Raw genomic sequence first — 27,541 nt, 5'->3', positions numbered from 1 at the left:
ATGAACCACAATGTTCCTGATCTCTTCCTCCTGAGTTGTTAGGCTTTGCAGGCATGAGTCACTGCACCTGACTGTATTTTCAATTATAGAGGTCTGGAAAAGAGTGGCATCTCTGCTTATCTGATAGCTGTTATTCTTGTGATTGGGAGGTGGGGTTGTCTTTATGCAGCGTTTCCTGTCTATAATTCAGGTTGGTGCCCTGGAATGAGAAGGTAGGAGATTCACTTGCACCATAGTTTGAGAAACAACTGATTTTTCACTGAGTTCTGTGCGGGAAATGCTGGGAATTTCACTTCTGGGAGAGTTCCTGTAGACTGATGGAGGACAGGGCTTAGGAACCAAGGAGATATGTTGGTCCCTGGCTCTGCAAGTTGCTACCTCTATGACCTAATCTGTAAATTAGATAACAATAATTGAACATTAATTATGAACACAGGTCACAGAAAGAACTTGATTATAGAAATTTTTAAATTCCTTTCAAGGCAAGTTCAACGGATACATTCTATAGTGGAGACCTTATACCATTTCAAGTTCCACCAGCCTTTTTTGGGTCTTCACACAGTTCTTTCCAGTTTAACTCTTAAGTATTTTTGCTTTGATTCTAAGTGATTTAACTCTGCTGTTGTGTGTATTACAGCAAGAACCTCAAGAACACCCTGAATTAACAGCTAAGACTGCCCCTAACCTGTGCCATGAACCCCAACCCTCTCATCTACTGCACCTGCTGGGACCCATGGAACATAGGGCCACGGAAGCTAATCAAGACCCCTCAGCCACCAAACAAGAACTCTTCAGGAAGATCCAAGTAAGGGTTATGTGGGATGGGTGAGGGGTAGGGGGCTTGTTTCTCATCTGTAGTCTGTTTTGCCTCACAAGCAGTAAGTTTTGTGGCCAGATTCCAAGTGCTCCAGAAAGCCTAGCTTTGTGTGGCTTTCCCTAGTGCCTTTGGGCTGCTGCTGGACTTGTCTTAGCACTGGTGCTACAGAGGAAGTGCAGCTTCCAATCAAACAGCTTTGGTACCATGTGGCACCAAAGAGCCTTAAGACCTAGGAACTGAGTTGTGTTGCCACCCCAGGACTACATGGCACAAATGGACAAGTGCCATGGCCTCAGGCCTGAGGTTTTCAAGATCTCAGAGCTTCAGGATCTCAGTTGTTCCAATTTGGTGTGGTCCCTGTGGGAAAGAACTTAGCTGGAATACTCAAAGAGCTTGTAAACTTTTCACTTCCAGGCTAATTCCTCTTGTATCAACTTTGAAAGAACACAATTTCATCCCATCCCAACCAACAGTAAAACCTCTTACCCCCAAGTAAGTATTTGTAAGTCTACCAGTTAGGAAGTGGTTTTAGGCATGTAAATGATAGATCTCTCCCTTGATCTTCATTGCCCGGCCTACTTGAACTAACGTGTTGCCATGGATATCAGCAAATTGCTAGAGTCCACAGTGATTTTCTTACAATCTCAGGCCCTACCTGTAGGTGGTGTGGTCCCCTCATTCACAGCTCCCTGTCTGCTCTGTCCTCAACAGCTGCTTCCTGCCCTACACATAAGGAATGCTTATCATAGGTTCATCTGGCCAGGGCAATCCTCCCACCTACCAATGGCAACAAATCTGCCTTGCCAATTACTTTCCTACAGCTAAGATTTTCTCCAAATTCCATCTGTGTGTCAGCCACAAGTTAAAGCTTTTTATTCCCATTTGACAAGCTTAGAAGAATTACTTGGTTCTAGATCTGTGCTTGAATCTTGGATTTTATTTATTTATGCTTAGAAAATACTTATTGAGCACCTATTATTTGTCAGGCTTTGGGGAAATGACTATGAACTGTCCACCTAAAGTTCCCTGGAGCTTACTTTCTGGCCAGGTGGGAGATGACTGTAAACAAATTAATGTACTCTGAGTTGGCATAGAAAAGAGTTCAGAATAGGGAATTATTTTCTGCAAGTCCCTGTATAAAGGGGACAGCCAGAGCCATGATGATGGCTGGGAGAAGCCCTCCTGGAAGAAGGAACAGTCCTTGTGCCATGTGTGTGCACCTTCTTCCAGGAAGAGACCAGGAATGAAGGGAGCTTGGGGAGGGTGATGGGATATGAACCCAGAGAGGATAAGGAGCTGATGAATGGCCCCCAGAGATGTCCACATACAAAGAGTTGGGTGCGCTGATGGAATTAAGGTTGTGAAACATGGAGCATGAAGTGGAGAATGATGAGCCTATGTTTTCCAAGTAGGTCCAATAAGTGTAATCATGAAAGTCCTTCAGATGTAAAAGAGGAAGTCCAAGCACCAGGGAAGTTAGATAGAAGCAGCAGAGACCAAGAGATTCAAGGCTTTTTCATGGAGAAAAAGGCCAACAGCAGCTTCTAGAAGTTGAGAAAATCAATGAAAAAGACATGTCCCAAGAACCTTTAGAGAACCACAGCCTTGCCCATGCCTTTAATTAGCCCAGAAAGACCAATTTTGGACTTGAGCCTCACCAGGGCCCTGTGTCAATGGATCCTCAACTATCCCATGTACCCCCTAAGAAGTTCAAGTGACTGGGGCTCAGCTGATGGTGGCATTAGGATGTATCCTCTACAGTTTGGACTTCTGATGCATTGATTGATTTCTTTTGCAGAGTGAAAGCTCATTTAGGAAGGCAAGGGGAGAGCAGTAAAATACCTACTGTGAGTAAAACAGGGAAAAAGGTATGGGACCATTTCTCAAGCATATATTATAGGAAATTGTGGTCTTTCAATACATCTCATAGAATCTCCGTGACAATCCTAGGAGACTTTACGTGCTGTCAGTAGTGCACCTTATGTGTGCCTGGTTAGTAGATGAGCCATGATCAACCCCAAATCAGGAGTTTCATTGCAGTCTTGACTGGCTTGTACAGGATGAACAGTTTGTCCCGAGGACACCAGGTGGTGATAGATAGCCCAGGCCAGTACATACTTCAAGCCCCGATGCAGGATACCTTCTGCCATAAATAGGAAGCCATGAATCCTGGGTCAGGGGCTGTCAGGGCACCTAATGAAAGCAAGGGCAAGAAGGTGCTAGGGAAGAGAATGGGGATCAAAGGCAAAAGGCTCTTGATACCTGCCGTGGAGCACAGAACTCATCCCTGTGTTCTATGTGGTCATACCTTACAGGTCTGGCACAGGCAGTCATCCAGCTAAGATATTTTTTTCTGGTTATCTCAAGTTTTTTTTGTGAGGTTTTTAAAAAGAGGTAGCTGAGTAAAAACCGCACCACACATGTGGTATTCAGGTAAGGGGTAGGTTTATTCATCATTCCAGTTGGCACCAGGCCATGTTGGCCCTCCACGCGGCTGGGAAAGACCTGGAAAAGACCTGGGAAAGACCTAGGAAAGAGAGTGTCAGGGCCTGGGCTAGGCCTTATCTAGGGTATGGGTGGAGAAAGGTGTGGCCACATCAAATTCAGATGTGACCTCAGCAGATGCAGATGTGACGTCTTCCAGGTGTGCCAGTTGCCTAGGTAATGCAGGTACTGGGCAGAGACTTTGCTTCGAGGAGGGTGGAGTCTGCTCGCTATCCAGGAGCGGACCTTACATTTTTATTGTAAAAATACTGTACAGAGGGGCTTACATTTAGGAAAATGAACCACCTGGTGGGTTATTATGGTAACTTTTTTTTTTTTTACCATGTCCTGATTTTATCTATTTTCCTTTTTCCTATAAACAAGAATCATGCATTTCTTTAATGGTTTGGGGAAAACCAATGTAGATAGAAAGAAATATAATTTCCCTGTAGGAAAGAGTATAGAGAGTCAAACTGATAACTCTCAATGAGAGACCAAGTACAAGATGCTCCAAGGTCTTATAGCACATGAGGATGGGGGAGGAGAGGGAAGTGACATATGTCCCTCGCAGCTGTGTTCCCCATAGTACCAGATGCTATGATCTTATCCTGGTTCAGGTCACATGGTGGGCTTGCCAGAATTCTGACTTGGCATCTAAATAGGGTAGGGAGAAGTAATGAATACATGATAGTCATTTCTTACATGTTCTTGTGTGGTTTTTTTCCCTCCCACAAAAGCTCTTTAAGAAAAAATTAGTTTACCCTTTTTATTTTTTTTTGGTCATGGGGCTTGAAATCTGGGTCTGGGCGCAGTCCCTCAGCTTCAGCTCAAGGCTAGCACTCTACCACTTGAGCCACAGCATCACTTCTGGTTTTCTGGTGGTTTATTTTATTTTTATATATGTTTCTTATTGTAAAGATACTGTACAGAGGGGTAACAGTTACATGAGTAAGGTAATGAGTACATTTCCTATCAAGCATTGTTACCTCCTCCTTTGTTCTTCCCCTACCATCCCTTCTCCCCCTATCTCCCCAGCACCTCCCTCTCCCCACCCCCGAAGTTGAAAAGTTTATTTTCAACATTGTGTCTTGTATATCTCTCTGGTGGTTTATTGGAGATAAGAGTCTCACAGACTTTCCTGCCTGGGCTGACTTTGATCCTCAGATCTCAGCCCCCTGAGTAGCTAGGATTACAGGCGTGACAGCTAATTTTCCCCGTTTTATGATTAAGAAACTGAGTGACAAAGTTGAGTCAAAGATTCAAACTCAGGCTTACCCACTGCTGAAACTAATTTCCACAGTGGCCAGCCACCCCCTGGCTCTGACCACAAGGGATGATGAAGAATGGGTACCGGCTCTGATATCAAAGGTTCAGTGATGGAGGGTGACTGGAGGAGGGTGCAGATGGAACTTGAGCTGTGGAATCTCATGTCATGGCTCTATTTTTAAGATGTGAATAAGGCAATAGTAGAAGATCTAAAGGAATCCCCATACCCCAAGTCTGCAATTTTATTTTGCCTTCCACCTCGGTGCTCAGGAAGTAATCAACGTGTCACCTGGCTATCAACTGGTTCGGAATCGTGAGCAGATTTCAGTCACCTTGGGGGATGAGATGTTCAATAGGAAAAAACATTTGGATTCTGGCCCCTTGGATAAAGTCGCAGTTTCCAGGTAATATCTTTAGAACAACATAGATCTCCTTAGAGATCTTAGCCTGGTCCAGCTTCAAGGATAAGTCCCTGAAGTCCACGCTCAGGCCACATGGTCCCTACTATGAAGACACTACCCAGATGAAAACAGTTAGTGTGATTTCATATTAAGAGAACAGTTTCTCCTGAGGTGAAAACCAGGTGATATAGCCCTAACATAGTCTGGATTTGGTTGGCAAATTGAGCAAAATCAGAGTCTCTGGGAGGCTGGACTGCACATCTCTTTTTTCATTATTTATAGTTCAAAACTCCCATTCTGGGAGATGCAGTGTAGAAAGTTCTGGCCCATCTCCATCCAGGGGGTACACAATTGTCCTGTCTGTCACTGAAGATCTGCCCACTTGTAGTTATCCAGTGCCATACTCAAGATATGGCCATGCCTTTAAATACTACCTCCTATGCCTCCTGTCCCTGTCATATTCAGGCATCTTCTCACCTGTAATGCAGAAAGCTCCCTGTGTGTTCTTCCTTCAGACGTCAGTCTGATAGAACTATTTGGTTTTAAATTTTTTTATTATCATTAAATAGTTTTACAAAGAGATTTCAACTCAACATACCAGTTTGTAGGTACAATGTGTCTTGATTATTAAGAACGGCAGGGAGCCAGGCACCAGTGGCTCACGCCTGTAATCCTAGCTACTCAGGAGGCTGAGATCTGAGGATCGAGGTTCAAAGCCATCCCGGGCAGTAAACTCCGTGAGACTCTTATCTCCAATAAACCACTAGAAAACCAAAAGTGGCTCTGTGGCTCAAGTGATAGAGCGCTCGCCTTCAGTTGAAGCGCTGAGGGACAGCACCCAAGCCCAGAGTTCAAGCCCCATGACTGACAAAAAAAAAAAAAAAAGAACAGCAGGAATAACAACACACACACACACACACACACACACAGAGTCACTTATATCTATTCATCAATAGAAAAGACACAACTTAATAGTTAGCAGTGGATACGTCTGGGAAGAGATTCAGACTGAGAATAACTGTGCTGTGGGGTTGCCCTGATTTGAGCTGACCCGGAGAAGCTAGACCCAAGCCCCTGCCTTTGCATCTTGTGAGGCATTCCCTCTGCAGGAAGAGAACCCTACAGTGAACTGTTGGATTTATATAGGGAAAAGTGTCACCAATTGAGGCATAATAAATAATAATAATGATAGTCCATGTTTGTTTGGTTACCTGATAAAGCTGTGACTTTTGCTTCTACTACTCAAAATACAATGGTCCCTGGTCATTCGAGTTTCTCATGCCCGGGCATCATCTCCTCCTGTGTCTTTTCTTACCTCACATCCTCTCAGTGCCTAATTAGCTGTGGAGGATGATTGGCCAAAGAATCAAAGCTTTTTGAATTGAAACCTCCTCTCAGCCTCTCCATAAAAATTATTACCCTATCTACTTCAGCTTAATTACAGCTAAACATTCTACAGATACCATGGTGTCCCCAGACCCAGAAACACCAAAAACCATTGTAAGTAATGAAGACCATTCTAGTTTTCCTTACTACTGCACATTAAAGACCAGGACCTTGAGCTACATATACCCTCATCCTTTTTGGTTTGTTTGTTTGCCATTAGGCCTCATGCATGATAGGTAGGCATTGTACTGCTGAACCATGCCTACATTCTCTTTTGCTCGGGCTATTTTTGAGAGTATTGGGGTTTGCCATGGCTGAACTAGACTATTTATTCTTCCTAATTAGCTGGGTGTATCATAATGCTTCGTTTTGGGGTTTTGTTTTGTTTTTTGTGGGTTTTTTTTTTGATGAGAGGATTTCTTGAACTTCATTATCTGGGCATTTTGAAACTGCCATCTTCCTGATCTCAGCCTTCCATGGGGCTGGGCTGACATCTTGGATAGCTAAATAACCCAGCTATTTGCCAAGATGGGGGCTCACAAACTTTTTGCCCAGGCTAGCCTAGAACCTCAGCCTTTCCAAGTTCAACCTCCCAGGTGCCTAGGATTACAAACAAGATACCAGCACTTGGCTCTATTTTGTTTTTGAGACAGGGTCTTACCATTACCTTGTTCAGAATAGCCTCAAATTCACTATCTGTCTGCCTCCGCCTCTTGAGTAACTGGGATTACAGGCGAGAATCACCACAGTGGCCTGAAAGCCACTCCTTTAAATCTCCTCTGAGTCCCATCGCTGTCTCATTGTGTGATTCACAGTCAGCATCCATCTTATTCCTCCATTTTCTCTTTTTTTAGTCCTCTCTCATTTGAACTATCACCAACTCAAACTCTAATCAATGTCTGATATATGTCTATTTCTCTTCACTCAATAGGGCACCAAACCACCCTGCTCACTTTTAGCTAGCTTAGCCAAAAGGCCAGATCTGAGGTTCGACCAGCCTTCTGTGAAATACTTTATCCAAGACCACCCCTCCATCCCACCATCCCCTCCCACGGTGGTGGAACAGGTACAGAACATGTCCTGGATCTCACCAGACCAGACTCCAGTCATCCCAGACACCTGACTGGTGCAACAGTAAGTGTTGTGATGGTAGAATTGCTTGTCCTACAGGATTGAAATCATTTCTGACCTTGAGGAGCAGATCTCAGAGCTGACTACAATCATAGAACAAATGAACAGAGACCACTTAGCTGCTCAGAAGTTGGTGAGTAATCCTTAAAGTAGCCAATACCATTACAGAGAGGATAGGAATAATATTCTCAGACTACCTATGTGCCAGGCAAGATGCCAATCATTTGACTTCGTTGAACCCTGCTGCCCAGGAGACAGGACTCTAGAGATTGGACCATGTATGTAGGCAGTAGCATTTCTCTGAGTCCATTTCCATCCATAACTGCAAGAACTCAGGCCTGACTCATTCAGCTATGGGAAGCATCCAGCTGCCTCTCAGGTGCAGAATGGCATAGTGCCTTCCACACTAGGAGATGCTTGTCACTCCCCATCTGGCCTTAGTCAGAAGATGAATTTCAGAAGTTGTGAGGCACTAACGACACCAGCAGACAGGTGCCTCCAGTGCTGCTCAAAAGCTTCCCGTAAGCTGTGCACAGGTGGTTCACCCCTATAATCCTAGCTATTTAAGAAACTGAGATGTGAGGATCAAGCCAAGGCAGAAAAATCTCTGAGACTCATCTCTACGCAGCCAGCAAAAAGCCTGAAGTGGAGGTGTAGCTCAAGTGGTAGGGTGCCGGCCCTTAGTTTTATTTTTTTTAAAAAAAAAAAAAAAGAAGAAGAAGCTAAGGGAGAATGTGAAACACTTGGTTCAAGCCACAATACCAGCACATACACACAGCAAAAGCTTCTGGAAGCCTCCTGTGTCCACCATCTGTTACTAATCAAACTGTCAATGCCCACATTTCAGAAACTACATAGGTCATTGCCTATGCTTTGTGCTTCTTGGGATACACAAGTGACCCTTGTCCACCTTTAATTATCAGTGGCCCTTCTTCCCTAGCTCAAGCAGGTGTCCCTGGTGGTATGGGATGAACTGCTAGCCCAGAGCTGTGCTCAGAAACTTCCTCCCTTGTGAAAATTCCTCACTTGGGGTGGGAAGGGCGGGGAGAGCTCTACCTCCAGCAGGTGACCTCTTTCTTACCCCTGGATTGGTCAGAACCAACATTATGATTCAGGCCAAGATCTCCCGCCCTCACTGCTGATACGCTGTCTTATTTCCTTCTGTAGAAGGAAGAGTGAAATTTGAGGAAGGTACCTCATAGCTCCACAGCCAGATGTTAGCCAGAATGTCATCTGACTCGTGAGCATAGGCCAGTAGAAGGCAACTTGAGGGACCCAAAACTGAGATTTTGAAAATACTCTGCTTGTAAACAGCACCCCAATTTGTGTTGTGGCCCCATGGCCAGGAGTAGTCCTGGCTGGCAAGGTGCCAGTCAGTGGCTGAACCTGAGCCTCATTGTGCCAGGCAGCCTCTGCCTTACTAATAGGAGAGAGACAAGATCTATGCTACATGGCTTTGAGGTATCCATTCCTCTTGAAATTTTGGCCAGGGGATCTGCTAAGTTAGGATGATAGTACCCGAGAGAGAGAAATTCTTGTCTGCTACAAACCAACCATGCTGCCAAACATGCAAACCAAACAGCTTTAACCTCCTAGAAGGCAGAGTCCGATTGCTAGACATTTTCATCTTACTCTTTCAGCCAAGCTCTTTGCTCAATAAATGACTGTTCGGTTGAATTATGTACCTGAATCCAAAGGTCAGGATCTTACAATAAAATGGCAGTCTACTACTCAGGCGGCTGAAATATGAGGATCAAGGTTCAAAGCCAGTCCAGGTAGAAAAGTCCATGAAACTCTTATCTCCAGTTAAGCACCAAAAAAATTCTCGCAGTTAAGCTGTGGCTCAAGTGGTATGAGGAAAAAAAAAAAAAAGAAGGGACAAAAAGGCTCAGGGTCAGCACTCAGGCCCTGATTTCAAGCCCCAGTCCCAGGACTGGTACAGAAAAAAAAAAAAAAGATAATCTAACAGAGAAACCAGACCCTCTACAAACAGTACTGTATGAGGTATTTTGCATGTATCAACTTTATGAACTGATTGGGAACAGGCATTGTTCTGGTTCACTGCAGAATATATCTAGGACAGGTATGGGCAGACACATTCCTGGGATTGGGGAGGCTTTGCAGAAGATGCAGATCCTATTCCCAGCCCTGGGTGGTCAATGCTGCTTTCATTTCCAGCTTTCCACTGAGATGGATCGCCGCTGTGCTGAGCTGAAGCAGCACTTTGAGAACATGAGCAGGTATGTTTTTCACACAAGTCCTGAGAGCTGAAGGTGCTAAGGCTCCTTTGCAGGGCCCTAGATCCTGGAACTTTACTTGAGGCTAAATAGAGTCAGATCTTGCCAGGGGATGGGGCAGAGATAATTGGGGCAGTCTGTGGGGGCAGAATGGTTTGATTTGCAGTCACTAAAATGAAGTGACTCAGTGGTTTTGTACTTCTGCTTTTGTATTTTATCATCCAGCTTTTTCATTTCAATGACGATCTTGTTGGCTGCTGAGAAGAGCCGTATTTTTCTCTAGGAGATTTTTATGATAAATGACTGTTTTCCTTACTTTCTCCAATCTCTACTTTCCATGAGAATACAATAGAAAGAAGAGATGGGAGGAGAAAAGTGATGGCAAGTCAAGAGGAAATGACATGGAGGCTATTCAGTGTGGGTGAGGCAAATCTCAAAATCCCCTGCCAGACTGCTTGCTGCACCAGGAAGAGCCTGTGTCCTGCAGAGAGACAGCATTCCTGGTTGAGTCATCCACTGTGATTCGTTGATTGGATGACTGTTGCTTTAGAGCAATATTAGGCTTTCTGTGGAAAAGCAAATCTTGCCACTCCCATGTTTGTTGCAGCACTATGTGCACTAGCAAGCTGTGGAACCAACCTAAGTTCCACTAACAGATGAATGGAAGAATAAAATGCCATTCAGACTTGAAAGAGAAGGGATTCTGTCATTTGTACCAATATGGATGGAAAGGGGAAAATATTCTGCTAAGTGAAATAAGCTGGCACAGAAAGACAAATTGCACCTTTCCCCTTACATTTGGAATCTGAAGTAATTGAACTCATAGGAAACAGAGAGGGAAGGTGATAACAGAGGCTTGGGAGGCAAGGAGGAGAGATGCTAGTCAAGAGTACAAAATCTCAGGCGGGAAAAGTACATTTTTAAAAAGATCTTTGCACGGCATGATGACTAGCTAATAATAGAATGCTGTTTGTCTTAAAATTACTTGTGAGCAAATTTCAAATGCTCTCATCACACACTAAAAATACATTTAAGATTATGAATCTATTAACTTGCTTGATTTTACTTATTTTGTACTATATTGCTAAAGCATAACATCATCTGGTACCTCATGAATGGTTGCAATTCTAAATTATCATTTACAATGATGATGAAGAGGGAGCACCTCTAGTTGCATCGTAGCATTTTATATAAACATTTATTTCTTTATTTAATCATTTATAGGCCTCATTTTTTAAAATAGCTTTGTCAGGAAAGTACAGTTTCCATATATTCCCTGTGTCCCACACTTACAGCTTTCTATACCCACCAACATCCCCGCAGTGGTACATCTGTTACAACTGACACATCATCATCACCCACCACCCCTAGTTTATGGTTCATTCCTAGGATTAAACATTCAAGGTTTGGAAATGTCAGAAGAGTTTTAGAAGTCCTTTGTGTTCTGCCTATTTATCCATCCCCATCCCATCTCAAACCATCCACCCCAAACCCTGGCAACCCTTGATCTTTTATTATCTTCACATGGCATCTTCCAGAATTTCATGTACTTGGAAGCAGAATGGCTTGTTTTTTTTTACTTAGTAATGTCTGAAGTTTCCTTCCACCTCTCTTTATGGCTTGATGACTCATGTAGATTTCTGTTCCAGTACTCAAACAATGTCAACAGCTGCTTGCTTGGGTTGGGAAATAACCTAGGAGCTAATCTAGCTTACAGTTTCCCAAATGAGCTGTAAGCAAACACTATGCTTTTAGATGATGAGTATGTGGATCCTGACAAGTCCATTAGACAAAAGTAGGTGTAAGAAACGAGGGTCCTCTCACCTCTCTCTGGATGGAAGTCCAGAAGCTAGAGGAATTGGCGACCTCACTCACAGTAGGACACAGGAGGGGGAGGGTATGGCAGTGTGATGGCTCAGCCCTTTTCACTGATGACAGTGGTCTTCTGGCTTCTGCAGGGAGCTCACAAACTCTCATAAAGTGGAGCTCGGTAAATTAGAGAACAACTACAAAGAAGCCTTGAAGGCAGAGAAGTCAGCTGCTCAGGAGAAGCTAGGTACTGTTGGGATCTGGGAGAATGACTCTGGGAGGAAGGGTGAGCGCTCGATGAGGTCTAGGGCTGAGGAGCTCCCATGGCTGTGGATGGGTGGTGTCCAGGTGTCTGAGGCTTCCTGGCTGAAGGTAAAGGGGGAAAAGCAGCTAGGCATGAGACTGAAAAGAAGGACTGTATCTACCGCTATCCTTCCTTTCCCTTGAAGATCTGAAGAAGTCCCTTAATCTTCTTAGTTCCCACTTGGGAACTAAGGACAAAAATATCTGCTATCAATGTCATGAGAATATCAGTACAGAGGGTGAGGGCCAGATGGATGGAGGGACAGAGTAAGCGAATCCAGTCATAACATCCAGTGTACTTCTGGAAAAGAGAACTAACTTGAAGAAATGGGTGGAGCCAGGATAGATGGCAGTTAGAATAATGGGAGGGGTGACTTTGACCAAGATACTCTTGTACTCATAAACTGACATATTGACATGAAACCCTTTTGTACAATTACTTAAAGTTAATTTAAATTTTTTAAATAAAAATTTAAAAGAATGTGAATACACTTTTAAAGTGTATGAAATGTTCTACAAATATAATACTAACAAGATTCAGCAAATTTCTTCCCCCATAAAAGGATAGTGTTTTATTAAATTCTCACTGACACACTGTATGGCCTTCAATGGATTATTTATATCTGCCATGAAATCTCATTGCTTATCATGCCCTTGGGAAGATCAGAGTGTGTGCCCTTCAGAAATGTGAGTTTATAGACTAATCTCCAAAGAGAAATTCTGCAGCCTTCTTCCTTTATTTTAATTTTTGAACAATAGATATACTTTGCTAAGATTCCACTTTCCTAAAAGCATGTATTGTACTCCTAATCATTGTAAAATAGGAAATATTTACGTAAGAAACAGATGTAGATGTACACTGTAAGGTTTTGTTCCTCTTTTCCCCACAGATGTATATTTACCTTTGGGGCTTTTGTTAACCTGTAGTTGAACAGACTTAGTATGCATCAAAATCCCCTAGAAGAATATTTGTTAATACATACCAGGTCCCTCTGCTAACTAATTTGGTAGGTTTAAAGTGGAGTTCAACATTTGAGGTTTAAATAAGTTTTCAGGGTGATTTCTAGGGCTTCAAAAAGTTTCACTCCCTAAATAAGAGTTTGGGGTAGGAGGATGTACAGGACAGCCCACGTTTAGATTTGAAAATGTGCATGTCAGAGGAGTAACATGACCTTGTTATTTTGTTGTTGTTGTTGTCTAGAGGAGATGGAAAAAGAATATAAGTATTTGAAGAACATGTTTCATATTTACCAGGTGAGCTTCAGAGGGACTTTGGTGGGCTATAAGAGTGAGTGAAGCAGATCTCATTCCTGACTGGTAACACCACAATGAACCCAAAGCTTCTGTCCAGAAAATAATGTCTTTCAGCATCCCAGCACCTAAGTGGCTCTGACTATGCAGAAAGAAGCAGGAGCCCAGTGCCTTCCAAGCGTGACAATCAGTCATCTAAGCCCCAGAGAAGCTTATTGAGAAATAGGTTTCTGGTGACAAAACTAATAGCTGTTTGTTGTTCTTTAAAAAAAAAAAACTAAAAAAAAAGAAATAACCAACAATAACAACAACAAAAAGTTTCACCAGCCAAAGGCAATCTCTGATTTGTACTTCATTAAAACTACTGTTGAGACAGTAGTTTTCTATTCCTCCTTTTCATTAAGCATACCAGAATCCCTTATCTCCTTTTGTAATGTCTAGCTATTATCTTAATATAAGTGCCACTGGGCATATGATTATTCCTGTACAGTTGGCCATTTGAATTGTTTTCAATGGCTTGATACAACAACAATAAAAAATCACTACTTCAAACCTGTTGGTCACTGTCCTTAACAATGGCTCTGGTGGCCTGGGACTTGGCAGGTTTGAGCACTGAAAGCCCACGCCAGCTATGGCTAGTCACAATGTTATGTTTTGCAGAGAGCACCCATTTCGTTCTCAACAACCATAATTTCCTTTTGTGGCTGAGATTAAATACACCTGTCAATGCCATGCCTGTTGACGGGCTCGGACTTTAAGAGAACGGAATCAAGGAGGAGAGGCCCAGGACCTAGATGCTGCTGAGGCATGGGGTGGGGGTGGGAGGGGGGAGATGGGGGGAGAGATGTGGGCATCCCATGACAATAAAGTCCTTCCCTTCTGGGTTATAGCAGAGGATTCAGACCAGCTGAGTATCGGTGTGCAGCTGGAGCTGTTTGTGGCCATCTGGATGAGGGTCTTTCTTACAATTTGCACAATTAGAGGCCAAAATGAAAGCGTGTACAAAGTCTGACTAAGAAATTGGGCCAGTGAGTTCCAGGCCAGACTGGACTATAGAGCAAGAACATGTGTCAACAGACAACAAAAACTCCCAGTATTTTCTAAATGTTCAATTTAACTCCAGACATTTCCCATTGTTCTGCACGTCCTACTGAATGGGGAGCTCTATGACTCAGGAGTGGCTGACCTGTGAGATGGAGAGGAGAAGCCTAGCTTCAAAGGGGGCCAGGCTCCATCCCTGCAAATGCTGTGCTTGCTTTTCCCTGAACCTTAGGTTCCACCAGCTCTCTGCAGGTTTAGGCTGGGGTTTTCTTCTCATGTGCCATCTATGAAGGGACGCTCAAAGAGGGCCAGGCTAAGAGGAACAGCACAGGATATCCTGCTATGCTAGGAAGGGTCTCCAGCTATGGATTTACAGCCTCTACAGGTCTCCTACTTTAGAACACTCTTCTTCATGGTACCTTTATGCCTCCAGGATAGCATTTATGATGAAATGGAAGATAGGTGGTCCAAGCGGAAGGCAGAATGGGAGAAGGATGAGAAGTTAGAACGAGAAAAGATTCTACTACAGCAAAGTGAGTGTTACAGAAACTTCCGGATTTTTTTTTCTTACAAGGGTATCAAAACAGCTGCTGTTAAACTTAGTCTTGACTTTAAGGAGGTGGACTTCAATTTACCAAGGGTATGGATCAAAACAGCTGCTGTTAAACTTTAAGGAGGTGGACTTCGATTTACCAAGGGGGTGGGAGCTACATGCTAAACTCTTAAATGGAGAGATGGAAAGGTGCCTAAAAGAGACTCCTGAACTAAGGGGTCTATGCCTGCACCTTCAAAAACTCACTGATTTCCATGTTTGACCATCATGGTCGGGAAGTATTGGGACCTCTAGAGGAAAAGTAACTTGATACCTAAATACAGGTGACCCCAATGTTCCAGTAGTTTCTGAATTCGAATATGAAATATTCACTTGTGTAGATGGGGAGACAGCAGTGTTGATTACACTGAGAGCCTCTTACCATCCCCCCCCCAACCAGGTTCCCCAAAGGGAGCCATGTTTGATAAATATTTTTAATACTTCCAACATTTGTAATCCAGAACTCTATAGGTATACCACCCACCATTTAGTGAGCTTTTACATAAATGGAGGAAGGAATTTATGGGACTATTTCCAGACCTAAGTTGAGGTCCCTTATACATTTAGTTGGTTAAAACCAAATTACTGGCTTACATGTAGAAAGTCTCTGGGAAAGTCAGCTCACATTCTAGTGGGGACTCTGGCCCCTGTAGGGCAGCATGAAAACCCTGGAGTTGAAGTTGGGAATGGGACAAAAGCCTCCTCTCTGTGGTTTGTCAAGTATTCCACTCACCTAGAAGCCCAGACACCAGAACCCAGGTCATCTTCCAACCTTCTAGCTATTCATGCAGCACCTCCTATGTCACAAGAGTCTAGGCCTTCATGTAACCACTCATTTGTGAAACATCACAAGTTAGCTGCTTATTATGCAGCTCATTCTAGAGTAACCCTGTGAGCCCTAAAGCTCCCTACTCATCCTCCCAAACTCTGACACCGGATTGTTTGTCCTTGCCTTTTTCTTATTGTTTGGTATTGGAGTTCTGCAGACAGGTTTCTCTACCCATGGGAACAGTATAAATCTACTTCTGCCCCAAGGCTAAGCACAGAATGGACGGGTCAGGCCTATCAAGAGCTTTCTTTAAAGATTTAACTATCTAAGAAAACACTGATTACTTTAGCAGGGGAATGAACGTAATAATAAGCAGCCGATTTTGTATAAAGAACCAGAAATGTGGAAAGTCACAGCTAATATGACTGAGGACAAGCCCCATGCTCACTCACCCTTAAACCTAGGTAGCCTCAGAGCCTGAACTCTACGATGAAAAGGCTCTGAGTTTGACTCAGTCTGGAAATACTTTTATCTTCAGATATTTTTTTCTGCACTTGCTTTTTCCACATTCATATAAAGATGTGGTTTTTTTCTTCCCTCCACAGAACATAGGATGGCAAAAAGGTTTGAGTTAGAGTCAGAAGAAGAAAAGAAGAAAATAAACAAGTCTTACAGCGATATCTTTGAGAACTTCGTTCGAGAAAAGGAGGTAACTCAACCAAACTCATCAATGATTCAATATGTAGTTCAGGCAGCAGAGCTGAGTTTCCAGACTGGCTCTCATAATTGGCTGATCTTTTTTTGTCTTAATGGACATTCCCCTCTTTGCCCAGATTTCCTGGAAATACATGCAAATAGAATAGCAGACTTGTTGGCCTTTATAGCTAGATAGTCTTACTAAGGATAACAAATGAGGATGAAAATTGTACTTAACAGGAAATAACAGAATGCTAACCATGCGAAAACTCAAGTTCCTTGCTTTTCTAAATCACATCTCTGATTCCTTCTCATCCAATCCTGAAGCTGAAGAGACAAGTATTGGTACAAACTAAATCAAACAAAGTTGGTCTTGCACAGCATTTAGTGAATGAGAGTAGTTACCTCAAAATAGGTGAGTGTTAAACAATTGCTAACCAATCCACCATTACTGAGACTCATGAAGAGAGGAAGAGGCGAGGGGTTGAATGCAGTCATAATATTTGATGCATATCCTATGAAACTAGGAAAATTTAGGGGAGGGGCTGGGGGAATAGGGAAGAATGACAAAAGAGGTGACATTGATCAAGATGCACTATATTTATAAACTCATTTGTTGAATGGTAACCCCTTTGTAAAACTCCTTAAAGATAATAAAAATGTAATTTTTTAAAAAAGAAAGTAGGAATTCTACAAAAACACGCAGACATTTATTAAGTAAATATGAATTAGCAAGTAGAATCCAAACACTTTACACTCCCAGATAGATCTCTGGCTTTGGGGTACACCAAAGATTTGCTTTACCAACAGTAGGTGTGTGGCATTACAGAGGCCACTGTGGTCTGTAGCAGGCAACCAGACCCCCTAAGCAGAGCAGAGAACCATCCTGGGAGCAATTGTTAGGTGCCATCCCTAAGTGCACATGCTAGACTCTGTTAGATATATTTGTTCCCTTCTTGTAGAAAATATACTTTTTATAATACTTTGGCTTTACAATATTTTAAATATTTTATTTTCTATCCATTTCTAGTAATGGTAAAAAAAAAAAAAAAAAAAAAAAAAAACCACTGGTTTTACCAATAGCCCATTTCTTGTATTAGTATGCTTACTGAGCAAAAGGATGCGAGTTGGGCCATGCTCTGTTGTGCATGGAGTGCTTCTTGGTCTGTAGGCCTCATTCTCTTAATAAAAAATGGTAGTTCATCTATATATTGTGGGGGAGGGTTGGATCTGCTTGCAAAGTCTCCTTCCTCCTTCCCGTTGCTCTCCAGTATCACTGACTGTAAATGGGGTAAATGAGGTTCTCTCTCACTCTCTCACTCATACACACACACACACACACACACACACACATTGAGGTATAACTTTTACTTAGCAAGATGCTCAAACCTAAACGTGACTTGACGAATGTATATACCCATGAAGCCAACTCAAGATCTAGACCATTTCATAAAGCCAGAAAGAAGTCTTGTGCTCTTCTCTCCAAAACCTGCCCCCAGACAACCACTTGTAACTTGTAGAATTCTAGGCCAGCTCCAGCAATTTCACATGTCAGGTCCAACCACTCACTCCAGTACATTAATAAACATGCTTCTACTAGCATTTTGTTGACATATGCTTTTCTTTCTCTTGGATATATACCTAGTGGTACCATGACTGGGCGCTAGAACAAGTGTAAATTTAATTGTATAACAAATTGTTATTTTCCACAGTACTCACATAATTTTATTCTTGCATCTTAAGCATGAGAATCTTGGTTGCCTCACATTTTTCACAACAATTAGTATTTCCAGTCTTGTGGTCAATGCAATCATCTTGATTTTAATTTTCCTGATGACTAATTATGCTGGACAGTTTTCCATGTATTATTGGACCATTGGTCTATCTTCTGTTGTAATATGTTTGTTGAAGTCTTTTGCTATTTGAGAAATACTAGGCCTATCTTTTTTTTTTTTTGGTCAGTGATGGGACCTGAACTCTGGGCCTAGGTGCTGTCCCTCAGCTCTTCAGCTCAAGGCTAGAGCTCTACCACTTGAGCCACAGTGCCACTTCCAGCTTTTTCTGCCTATGTAGTGCTGAGGAATCAAACCCAAGGCCTCATGCATGCAAGGCAAGCACTCTGCCACTGAGCCACCTTCCCAACCCCATAGGCCTACCTTTATATTGTTGCATTTCAGTGCTTTATCCATAGAGTACATAAATTTCTTCTCAGCTACTCCCCACTTGCAGCTTTTTTCTTTTGTTAAGCCTTTTCATTTTAGTAAGGGTGTCTTTTAATGACCAACAGTTTTTCTTTTTGGGAAATGGCAAATTATCAATCTTTTCTTTGTGTGTTTAAAAGCTTTTTGTGCCTTCTCTACAAAATCTTTGCCTATTAAAAAGCCATGAAGATACTTTAGTTTTAGGAATCTTACAATCTTAGTACTTATAATTCAGTGATATATTTTTTCCCATATGAATAGCCAGTTCTTTTAGTACCATTGTGCGTGTGCCAGTACTGGGGCTTGAACTCAAAGCTATTCCTTAGCTTTTTCACTTAACGCTGGCACTCTACCCCTTGAGTTACCTCTCCACTTCCAGCTGTTTGATGATTAGTTCAAGATAACAATCTCATGGGTTTTTCTACCCAGATTGGTTTCAGATCTCAGCCTGTTCTCAGTAGCTAGGGTTATAGATGTGAGCCACCAAAACCTGGCTTTTGAGCACCACTTTTTGGGGGGAAAAAAGTCTATCCCCATTGAACTGTCTTAACATCTTTGTGAGCGAAAGATCAGGCTCTCCATTCTGTTCTACCTGAGTGTTATCTATACACGAGCCAATAATACATTGTCTTAGATAGTGTAGTTTAAAACCAGGTATTAAAGATTCATCTAACTGGAGCTGGAAAAGTGGCTCAGTGGTAGAGTGCTTGCCTTGCATGCCTGAGGCCCTGGGTTCCATTCCTCAGCACCACATAAGCAAAAAGAAAAAAGCCAGAAGTGGCGCTGTGGCTCAAGTGGTAGAGCGCTAGCCTTGAGCTGAAGAGCTGAGGGACAGCGCCCAGGCCCAGAGTTCAGGCCCCACGACCGGACCCTCCCCCCCCCAAAAAAAAAGATCATCTAACTTTACTATTGTTTTTCAAGATTATTTAGGCCTTGGTACATCTTTTGCATTTCTATGTATATTTTAGGGCTACATTGTCAAGCCAGATGTGTTACCCATATGTAATCCCAGCACTTGGGAGACTGAAACAAGAGAATTAAACATTCAAGAGTGATCTGTGTTACATAGTGATACCAAAGAAATGAAGAAGAGAGAACAAAAGAAAAAGAAAGAGAGGAGAGGAGGGAGGGAAGAAAAGGAAAGAAAGGAGAAAGAAAAAGCTACTTTGTCAATTGAATTAGCTAGATCAAAAAAAAAAAACTTTTGATTGGGATTGTAGTGAAAATAAAGGTCAGTCTTTTTAGAATTGAAATCTTTCTTTTTGCTTTTTGTGGTGCTGGGGTTGAACTCATGGCCATGAGCATGCTAAGCAAGTGTTCTACCACTGAGCTATATTTCCATCCTCAGAACTGTATCCTTAAGAATGCTGAATCTGTATACTGACTTAAGGAAAGCGTCTTAAGGAAGTATAATTTCTCTTTTTTGAGGGGAGAGGGGTTCCAGTCGTGAGGCCTGAACTCTGGGCCTAGGCACTGTCCCTTAGCTCTTCAGCTCAAGTCTAGCGCGCTACCACTTGAGCCACAGCACCACTTCCGGCTTTTTTTTTTCTGCTTATGTGGTGCTGGGGAATCGAACCCAGGGCCTCAGGCATGCAAGGCAAGTGCTCTACCACTGAGCCACCTTCCCAGCCCCCTACTTCATTACTTTTTGACTGGTCATTTGCCAACTGGTCTCTGTGGGTTATCCACATCTAATGCACCTGTGAGGATTTTTCACCCAAAGGATATATGTGGATGCCATTAATCTGCTAAATAGATCATAGGTGTGCCTTTCAAAATAAATTACATGATGCTGACACTGTCTTGGCAATATATAAGTTGACTTCAAATTTAACAAATTGGATTTAATTGTTATCTGTTCCCTTTCACTTTTTTTTTTTTTTTTGCTAGTTCTGGGGCTCGAACTCAGGGCCTGAGGACTGCTCCTGAGCTTTTTTGCTCAAGGCTGACACTCTACCATTTGGCCACAGCACTACTTCTGTTTTTTTCTTTTTATGTGGTATGGAGGAATTGAACCCAGGGCTTCATGCTTGCTAGGCAAGCACTCTACCACTAAGCCACATTCTATGCCCCATCTGATCCCTTTTAAGTAGAGCTACACTGTTGTAGCTGACTTCTGTACACTGACTTCTGTATTGGGGGGCTACAATGCAGCAAATTGATCTGTTTTGATTCCTGTGGTAACTAAAGTTTTGCTATAGTGGACTCGTGCATGTAACACATATGATATAGTGTAGTATATTTCAGTCAGTGTTAGATGATGCTACGTAGTAGTTACATTTCAAGAAGGTTAATATTTTAAATAGGAAGTAATATGTGAAATTTTAGCACATTAAAATCATATTTATAATGTAATAAATACCTGGCCAAATTGGCCTTATTAAATCTATGATTTAGAACCACTGTGTAATATGTATCATTTTCTCTAAATGCTAAAATTTTAAAAAAACACCTTTGTATTGTTTAGGAAAATATCATTACTGCTACTACTGACAGAAAGAATGCAAGAATGCGGACTGGAAAATATCAGTTTTATTTAGTGAATCTAGTGAGCTACTTGTGGGAGCTAGGTGTACTGTTTTCTGTGTTTTATTTTGCTTAATTTAGAGAGAATTGAGTATATATCATTCAGGCTAGAAGAGATGTAACTTTGGTATTTAATGAAGGACCTATACATATTCTCTGCAATATACAGGCATGAGCCACTGGTGCCTGGCTTAAGGGGTCTTTTTGAAATAATTGGAAAACACAGAACACACATAAAGCTACATGGTAATATTGCTTAAAATTAGCTTATATGTATATTTTGTGTCTTTTCTGTTCCAATTTAACTCTTTCTTTATTGCAAAAAAGTACTTGCATGTAAAAAAAAGAAAGTATAATTTCTTTATTTGTCAACATATAAGGCTAAATATAATATTTTCATTATTGAATTTCAAAATGTCATAATTCAATAATATGTGTGTCATTATACTCATGTCCTTGGTGAATATTATGTTCCTGAGTCCTCTACTGGCTTTCTTAATTCTCTCTCTCTTTTTTCTTTTGTTAGTTGTGAGGCTTGAATTCTGGGCCTGGGTGCTGTCCCTCAGCTCTTCAGCTCAAAGCCAGCGCTCTACCACTTGAGCCACAACACCACTTTTGGTTTTCTGGTGGTTTATTAGAGATAAAGTCTCATGTACTTTTCTGCCGGGGCTGGCTTTGAACTGTGATCCTCGGATCTCAGTTAATGGCATGAGCCATTAACGCCTGGCTGGCTTTCTTAATTCTTTGAGAGAAGTTCTAGAACTTACCTTTTCCAAATGAAATTGTTTTTAGGAGCTCATGAAGCAGCATGAAAGGGACACCTTGCAATTACAAGAGCTGAAAAAGACCAATGAGGTAAATTTTTCCATTCTTTTCTATAGCATTGGTATCTTACAAACACATCAGAAAAAGTGTAGTCTGTGATAGTTTTTCCAAACCAATAAAAATGGATTATCTAACCTTGGGAATGGTGGCTCACACCTACAATCCTAACTACCTAGGAGGTTGAGATCTGAGGATCACCATTCAAAGCCAGCCAGGCAGGGAAATTCATGAGATTTTATCTCCAATTAATTACCAAAAAGCCAGAAATGACATTGTGGCTCAAACTGATAAAGTGCTAGTCTTAAGCAAAAACCTCAGGGACAGTGTCCAGGCCCTGAGTTCAAGCCACGGGACACACACACATACACACACACACACACACACACACACACACACACACACACACACACACACACACACACACACACACACAGAGGACTATCTAAAGCTAAGTTCTCTGAATTCAATCAGGCATAAATGATTCTGGAAAAATGATTCTGGAAAACAAGAACAATGGTGCCTTTTTTAGGAATATGTAACAATACTAGCAATGTTCTGTCAGTGTAAGGCTTAAACCACAGAAGGACCTTGAATTATAAAATGTCATATATATCCATAAGATTCCTGAAACTTCTAAACCTCCTCATGAAATGCTGTCTCCAACCTTCTCCTTGAAACTCTGGGGTCACTACACACATATTATTTAGCTTTGACAAGACAGTCTCTTGTACTGGGACACACTGGGGCACTTCCTAGAGCATCTGAGAAGCTGTTCAGACCCACCAAATGCCCTGTGGTTCCTTCTTCACTGAGAATTTAATTTGAATCCAGAATGAGGAAAAGATTCATCATTATATAGGCATTATAAAGGAATGATCCCTTGGAGCCAGTGTGGGGGTCAGTATTACTGAGTGCAAACACACATTGTAAGGAGATAGCTTCAGAGTCTGGTAGACTTAGCATATTGTAGTAACTGTGCTAATGAGTTTCTCCATTCTGTCTGTCCTTTGTGTCATTTCTTAGTCTATTTTTATTAACTGATTTGTCTCAGTTGGGACCATATTGTTTTATTTGCATGTTTGGTTGAACTGGACTGCGTGAAAACAGTTCTGAGTCCCCTCAGAAGAGGATCCCCCGGTACTGCCTTCCAGACAGACTATACTTGCTGTCCCAAGCCCCTACGCAAACTCAATTCTAAGTGTCCTATAGCATGTGAGTCTGAGACAGACTATTGGAACAAGGATTCTCAACTACTGGCCCAAAGCCACCTTTGTTGATCTTTTTTGCTGCTCCTTACATAACATAATCTTCTCATTATATTACCAACTTTGCTCATGTTTTTCTCTTAGGTTGAAATTCCATTTTTACCCTCTATGCATTTTGAGATTCAGAAATACCTGAAATACCAACTCAAAATGCTATTGCACATACAGACCTGCCTCAGCAGGACAAATGGATCTTTCCTCTGAAGAAATCGTATTGTGCTTATGGAGATAGCTCTTTCTCTGTGTTTATTATCTGACTAGTAGCTCATAACCAGCATCTGTAGCTATTATCTGTGAAGTGCTGAAGGAACCAAAAAGCCATCTAGACACTGCCTCAGATGTCAGTCAGTCCCATTGACCTTCTCAATGTAATCAGACCTCCAGAGCTTCCCACACTCAGTGTCCATCCTCTCTGATGTATGAACTGGAGAAGTACCATCACAGGCTGCAACTGCCTTGTGCAAAGTACTTCACAAGGTTATTTAGCATCCTTTTGCTTATTCATTCCAACGATTAATTGCTTCTTGCTGAAGCCCTGTGATGTGCCAGGAACTCTTCTAAGATCTGGAATTAGCAGGAAAGAAAACTGGCAAAAGCCTGCCTTCCTTGAATACATCTGCTTAGATCATCATAAATCTGTATAGAAAGTAAAACAGGGAAAGAAAACATAGGGAAGGAAGCTAAGCATTTAATAGACTTTTTTCCCACTCCCCATCTAGCCAATCAACCAACTCTCTAAAATGTATTCCAGTTCATCCACTTCTCTCCAGTTCTGCTCCCTGCTTTCCCTAGTCCAGTGATCTTTACCTGCACTACAGCAGCATTCTCATCCTTGCTCCCCTTCTCCCCTCCTTCCACCCAAAATACATGATGCACAGAACAGTGAGATAAATGCAAACAGTGAGGGCCATGCAAAGCGAAAACCTTTGGATGGCTTCCCATATTGTCAGATTGCCACATCTTCCCAGGGATAAACTGGCCCCTCTGCGACCCCTTGCCTGGGCCCACTCTCCTGTTGCTTTCTAAGGACTTGTACACAGGCTCTGTTCATTCTTTAGTAGTATTCTGTTTAACTGGTAGGCCTGTAGAGCAGTTATAGTTTTATAGGAAAATTAGAGTAAAAAGTACAAAGAATTCACTTTATTCCTCCATCTCAGTCATCATAATTTCTCCCTATTAGTAACATGTTAAGGTGATAGACTAATTACAATTGACCAGCAGTACTGATACATTATTAATTGAAGTCCATAGTTTATCCAAGGGTTCGCTCTTTGTGCTATACATTTTGTGAGTTTTGCCTAATATATCATGTCATATGTCCATCAGCTAGTCTGTCAGCAGAATCGTCTCACTTGTCTAAGGATGCCCTCTGACCCACCAGTTTGTCCCTCCTTTCCACTCCCAAGTTTTGAAGCCATTAATCATGTTAGATTCTAGAGCATCACAAAGTAGGAATCTGTAAATTGTGTTTAACAGAGACTGGTGACTAGATGGTTGTTGGCCCCTGGAATCCTCCAGTGAGCTCTGGTGAGGGCCAGCCTTACAGCAGCAACAGTGAGGATGAAGGTCAGGGTGCGGAAGGAGGAGACAGAGAGAGGGTGGAATTCCTGGGTTGGCTGTGAGTGGTGGAAGAGAACAAGTATCTGAAGTTGGTGTTTTGCACTCTAGTCCAAGTGCCTTGAGAAGAGAATAAATAGGGAGCTATTGGCATGCTATCCTGGAATAATTTCTTCTTGTACAGACCATAGAGGAAGAGTTGCATGCACAAGCTCTTGTTTTGGAATCACTTAACACAAGCCTTTACCAAACCCAGATGGAACTCCAGAAAGAGGTGAGTCCTGGCTAGATGGCGGCTAAGGAGGAATCCAAGTCTTTGTGCTGTTTTCCCTATAGCACGGCCCCCAAAAGGCTCTGAGGAAGACAACTATTAAAATTTATCTCTTTCAGAAAGCTACAGTGGGAAATATGGAGAAAATACTCCTGACTAAGCTTGCTGACGCTGAAGAAAAGTATAAGTACACAATACAGAACTTGATTGAAGAAAATACTAAATTAAAGTATGTCTATTGCTACCCTACCCTTGGGAGTAGTTGGGGAGGACACTTGAAAAGGGAATAAAGTTAAGAAAGTAAGCCAAAGCTGGGTACTGATGGCTCACACTTGTAATCCTAGCTACTCACGAATCTGAGATCTGAAGATGGTGGTTTGAAGCTAGCTTGGGCATGAAAGTCCATGAGTCTCTTTATTTCCAATTAATTACCAAAAAAGCAGAAGTGGAGCTGTGCCTCAAGTGATAGAACACTAGCCTTGAGCAAAAAAGCTCAGGGACCCTGATCCCTGAGTTGAAACCCCAGGACTGGCAAAAAAGAAAAAAGAAAGAAAATAGAAGGGAAGAGATGGGAAGGGAAGGAAAGGAAAGAGAGATAAAGAGGTGTGGAAGGAGAGAAAGATGGGAGGAAGGGAAGGAGGGAAGGAAAGAAGGAAGGAAGGAAGGAAGGAAGGAAGGAAGTAGGGAGGGAGGGAGGGAGGAAGGGAAAGGGAAAACTAAAAACAAAAAATGAAAGAAAAAGAAGCCAGATAGTCCTTATCAAGGTCAAGGCACCACCACTCTTTGGAGGGAAGAATGTACTGAGACCGTTCTCACAGTTAGTTGCTGAAGTCAGACTGACTCGTGGAAGTAGTTTCAAGGGAGAGGTAACTAAACTTTTATTTCTTACCTTTGTGTCTGTTTTTATGCAAATTGACACAGGAAATTTATCTGAATTTCTGTCTTTCTTCAGTCCTGTGACTGAGGGTTCTTTTTTCAAATACTTTCTCTGAGAATTCAGAGGTTTTGGTGCTAGTGACTTACCCACAGATGTAGCCGCTTCTGTTTCCTGAAGAAACACACTTCCTATCGGAAAATTATACTATTACTTGAAGATAGGTCTTCAATCATTAAAATAAAATTTGGTCAATACTCATTGCATCAGTTCAGTAGAGAAGTCCGTTTTATGATGTTGGACACCACGTTTCAAACCATTACAAGTAATGAGAAAGGCTAGTCTCTCAGAAAGGAAACAAGCTACATTCCTCCCCCACATAGCTATAATTCACCAAATATTCTATATTCTTTCAACGTTTGCATGAATAATTATCGACGTTTCCTTTGATTTTGTAGGGAACAGATAAATGCCAAGAATGAAGAGATTGGTGAAAGAACATTTGAAGGGCTGGCCTCCATTGCCCCTACTGAATGTGACTATGACTTAGAAGACAGTAGTAACAAAAAACAAACACCATAAACCAAAGATGTTCTTCACAGCCGAAGAGGGTAAGAACACCATCCTGACCACGCCAGGGAATTCCTGAGAGGTTTTCTTTAGAAATGCATGTGATGAGTTGAGTTCTTGGGTTGCTCTGGCTATTTTTATTTTTTCACAATTTGTCTTTCTTCATGGTGGCTTGTAAAATTTGAATTCTTATCTCAGTTGCCTAGATTACCAGGACTCTTCACTGAACACTGATGTTATCTGTATCTGGAACTCAGCTTTCTCTGCTCTGCATACTATTTTCCCTCCCACATTTATGAATTTTATTAGAACATTTCTTGAAGGACTTCCTTTCATTGCATGTTGAGTATATTTTGAACTGTACATTAGGTCACCCTGGAGCATTTCCCTAATAAGGTAGATAATTTATTGCTTTTATTACAGACCTTTTTTTTCTCTCTGAAATATATGCCTACACTTTCCCAGCTCCCAACCATGTGGCCTCCCCAATGACTTAAAGAGGAACATCTGATGATTCGCATCTTTTCTCCAATCATTACCCTGTGGGCATTTGCCCATAGGGCAGACAAGGAAAGGAGGCACAGTGATAAAGGATCACTGGCAGAATCCTGAATAGAGATTGGATGGGGGCAGGGAGGGGACCAGCAAACTCAGAGCCTGACTCCAGCCAATGAAGCTACCTTCTTGCATCCTGTTGTCCCTCAATTGCCTGAGACCAATGTTCTGAGACATTCTAATTTTTCAAAAGAAAATATTCTGGTCATTAGATGGTAGCTTTCACTTCTTAAACGTTGATAACCAATGTCAGAGACCTGAACCTTTTCTACTTGTGAAATGCCATTGGCAAAAACAAAGCCAAAACAAAACCCAGTAACAAAACAATAACAACAAAACAACATAAATGAAGTCAACACAAACACAAAAAGAATCGCCAGAGAATAGTTAAGTAAAATTATAATTTTTTTTCCTGTTTTAAGATTCTTAATGCCTAAAGAATGAGTTGTTACAGAAAGAAAAGGTATATATAATCCAATGAAAAGAGAACAGCATGACTAATAAAAACACAACCTCTTGGGGCTGATACAGAAGTATATATGTTATAAACACTCTCATAAAGAAAAGAAGTATGTATAAATGCACAGCGGGTTGAGTTTGGTGACAGAAATAACTCATAAAGCAACTTGATTTCTTTCTTTTTCTGCTGGGACTGGGGTTTAAACCCCAGTGGGCACTGTCCCTGAGCTTCTTTTGCCCAGGGCTAGCACTCTA

The 27,541-nt window shown here is 41.9% G+C and overlaps 1 protein-coding gene across 1 annotated transcript; it reads left to right on the top strand.

The window, feature by feature from the left end:
* The first annotated feature begins 661 nt into the window (after window positions 1–661).
* On the top strand, window positions 662–26,815 carry Flacc1 (flagellum associated containing coiled-coil domains 1). The gene is made up of 14 exons (XM_042666998.1): window positions 662–805; window positions 1,232–1,309; window positions 2,616–2,664; window positions 4,838–4,971; window positions 7,525–7,618; window positions 9,664–9,725; window positions 11,681–11,778; window positions 13,036–13,088; window positions 14,560–14,659; window positions 16,093–16,196; window positions 21,703–21,765; window positions 24,742–24,831; window positions 24,948–25,057; window positions 26,161–26,815. The coding sequence occupies exons 1-14, from the start codon at window positions 693–695 to the stop codon at window positions 26,282–26,284; spliced, it is 1,272 nt and encodes a 423-aa protein (XP_042522932.1). The 5' UTR covers window positions 662–692; the 3' UTR covers window positions 26,285–26,815.
* Window positions 26,816–27,541: the final 726 nt, after the last annotated feature.

This window comes from Dipodomys spectabilis, unplaced genomic scaffold (assembly GCF_019054845.1).
Source record: "Dipodomys spectabilis isolate Male_0828 unplaced genomic scaffold, ASM1905484v1 ptg000373l, whole genome shotgun sequence".
Lineage (NCBI taxonomy): Eukaryota > Metazoa > Chordata > Mammalia > Rodentia > Heteromyidae > Dipodomys > Dipodomys spectabilis.
This window is presented reverse-complemented; position numbering and strand designations above follow the sequence as displayed.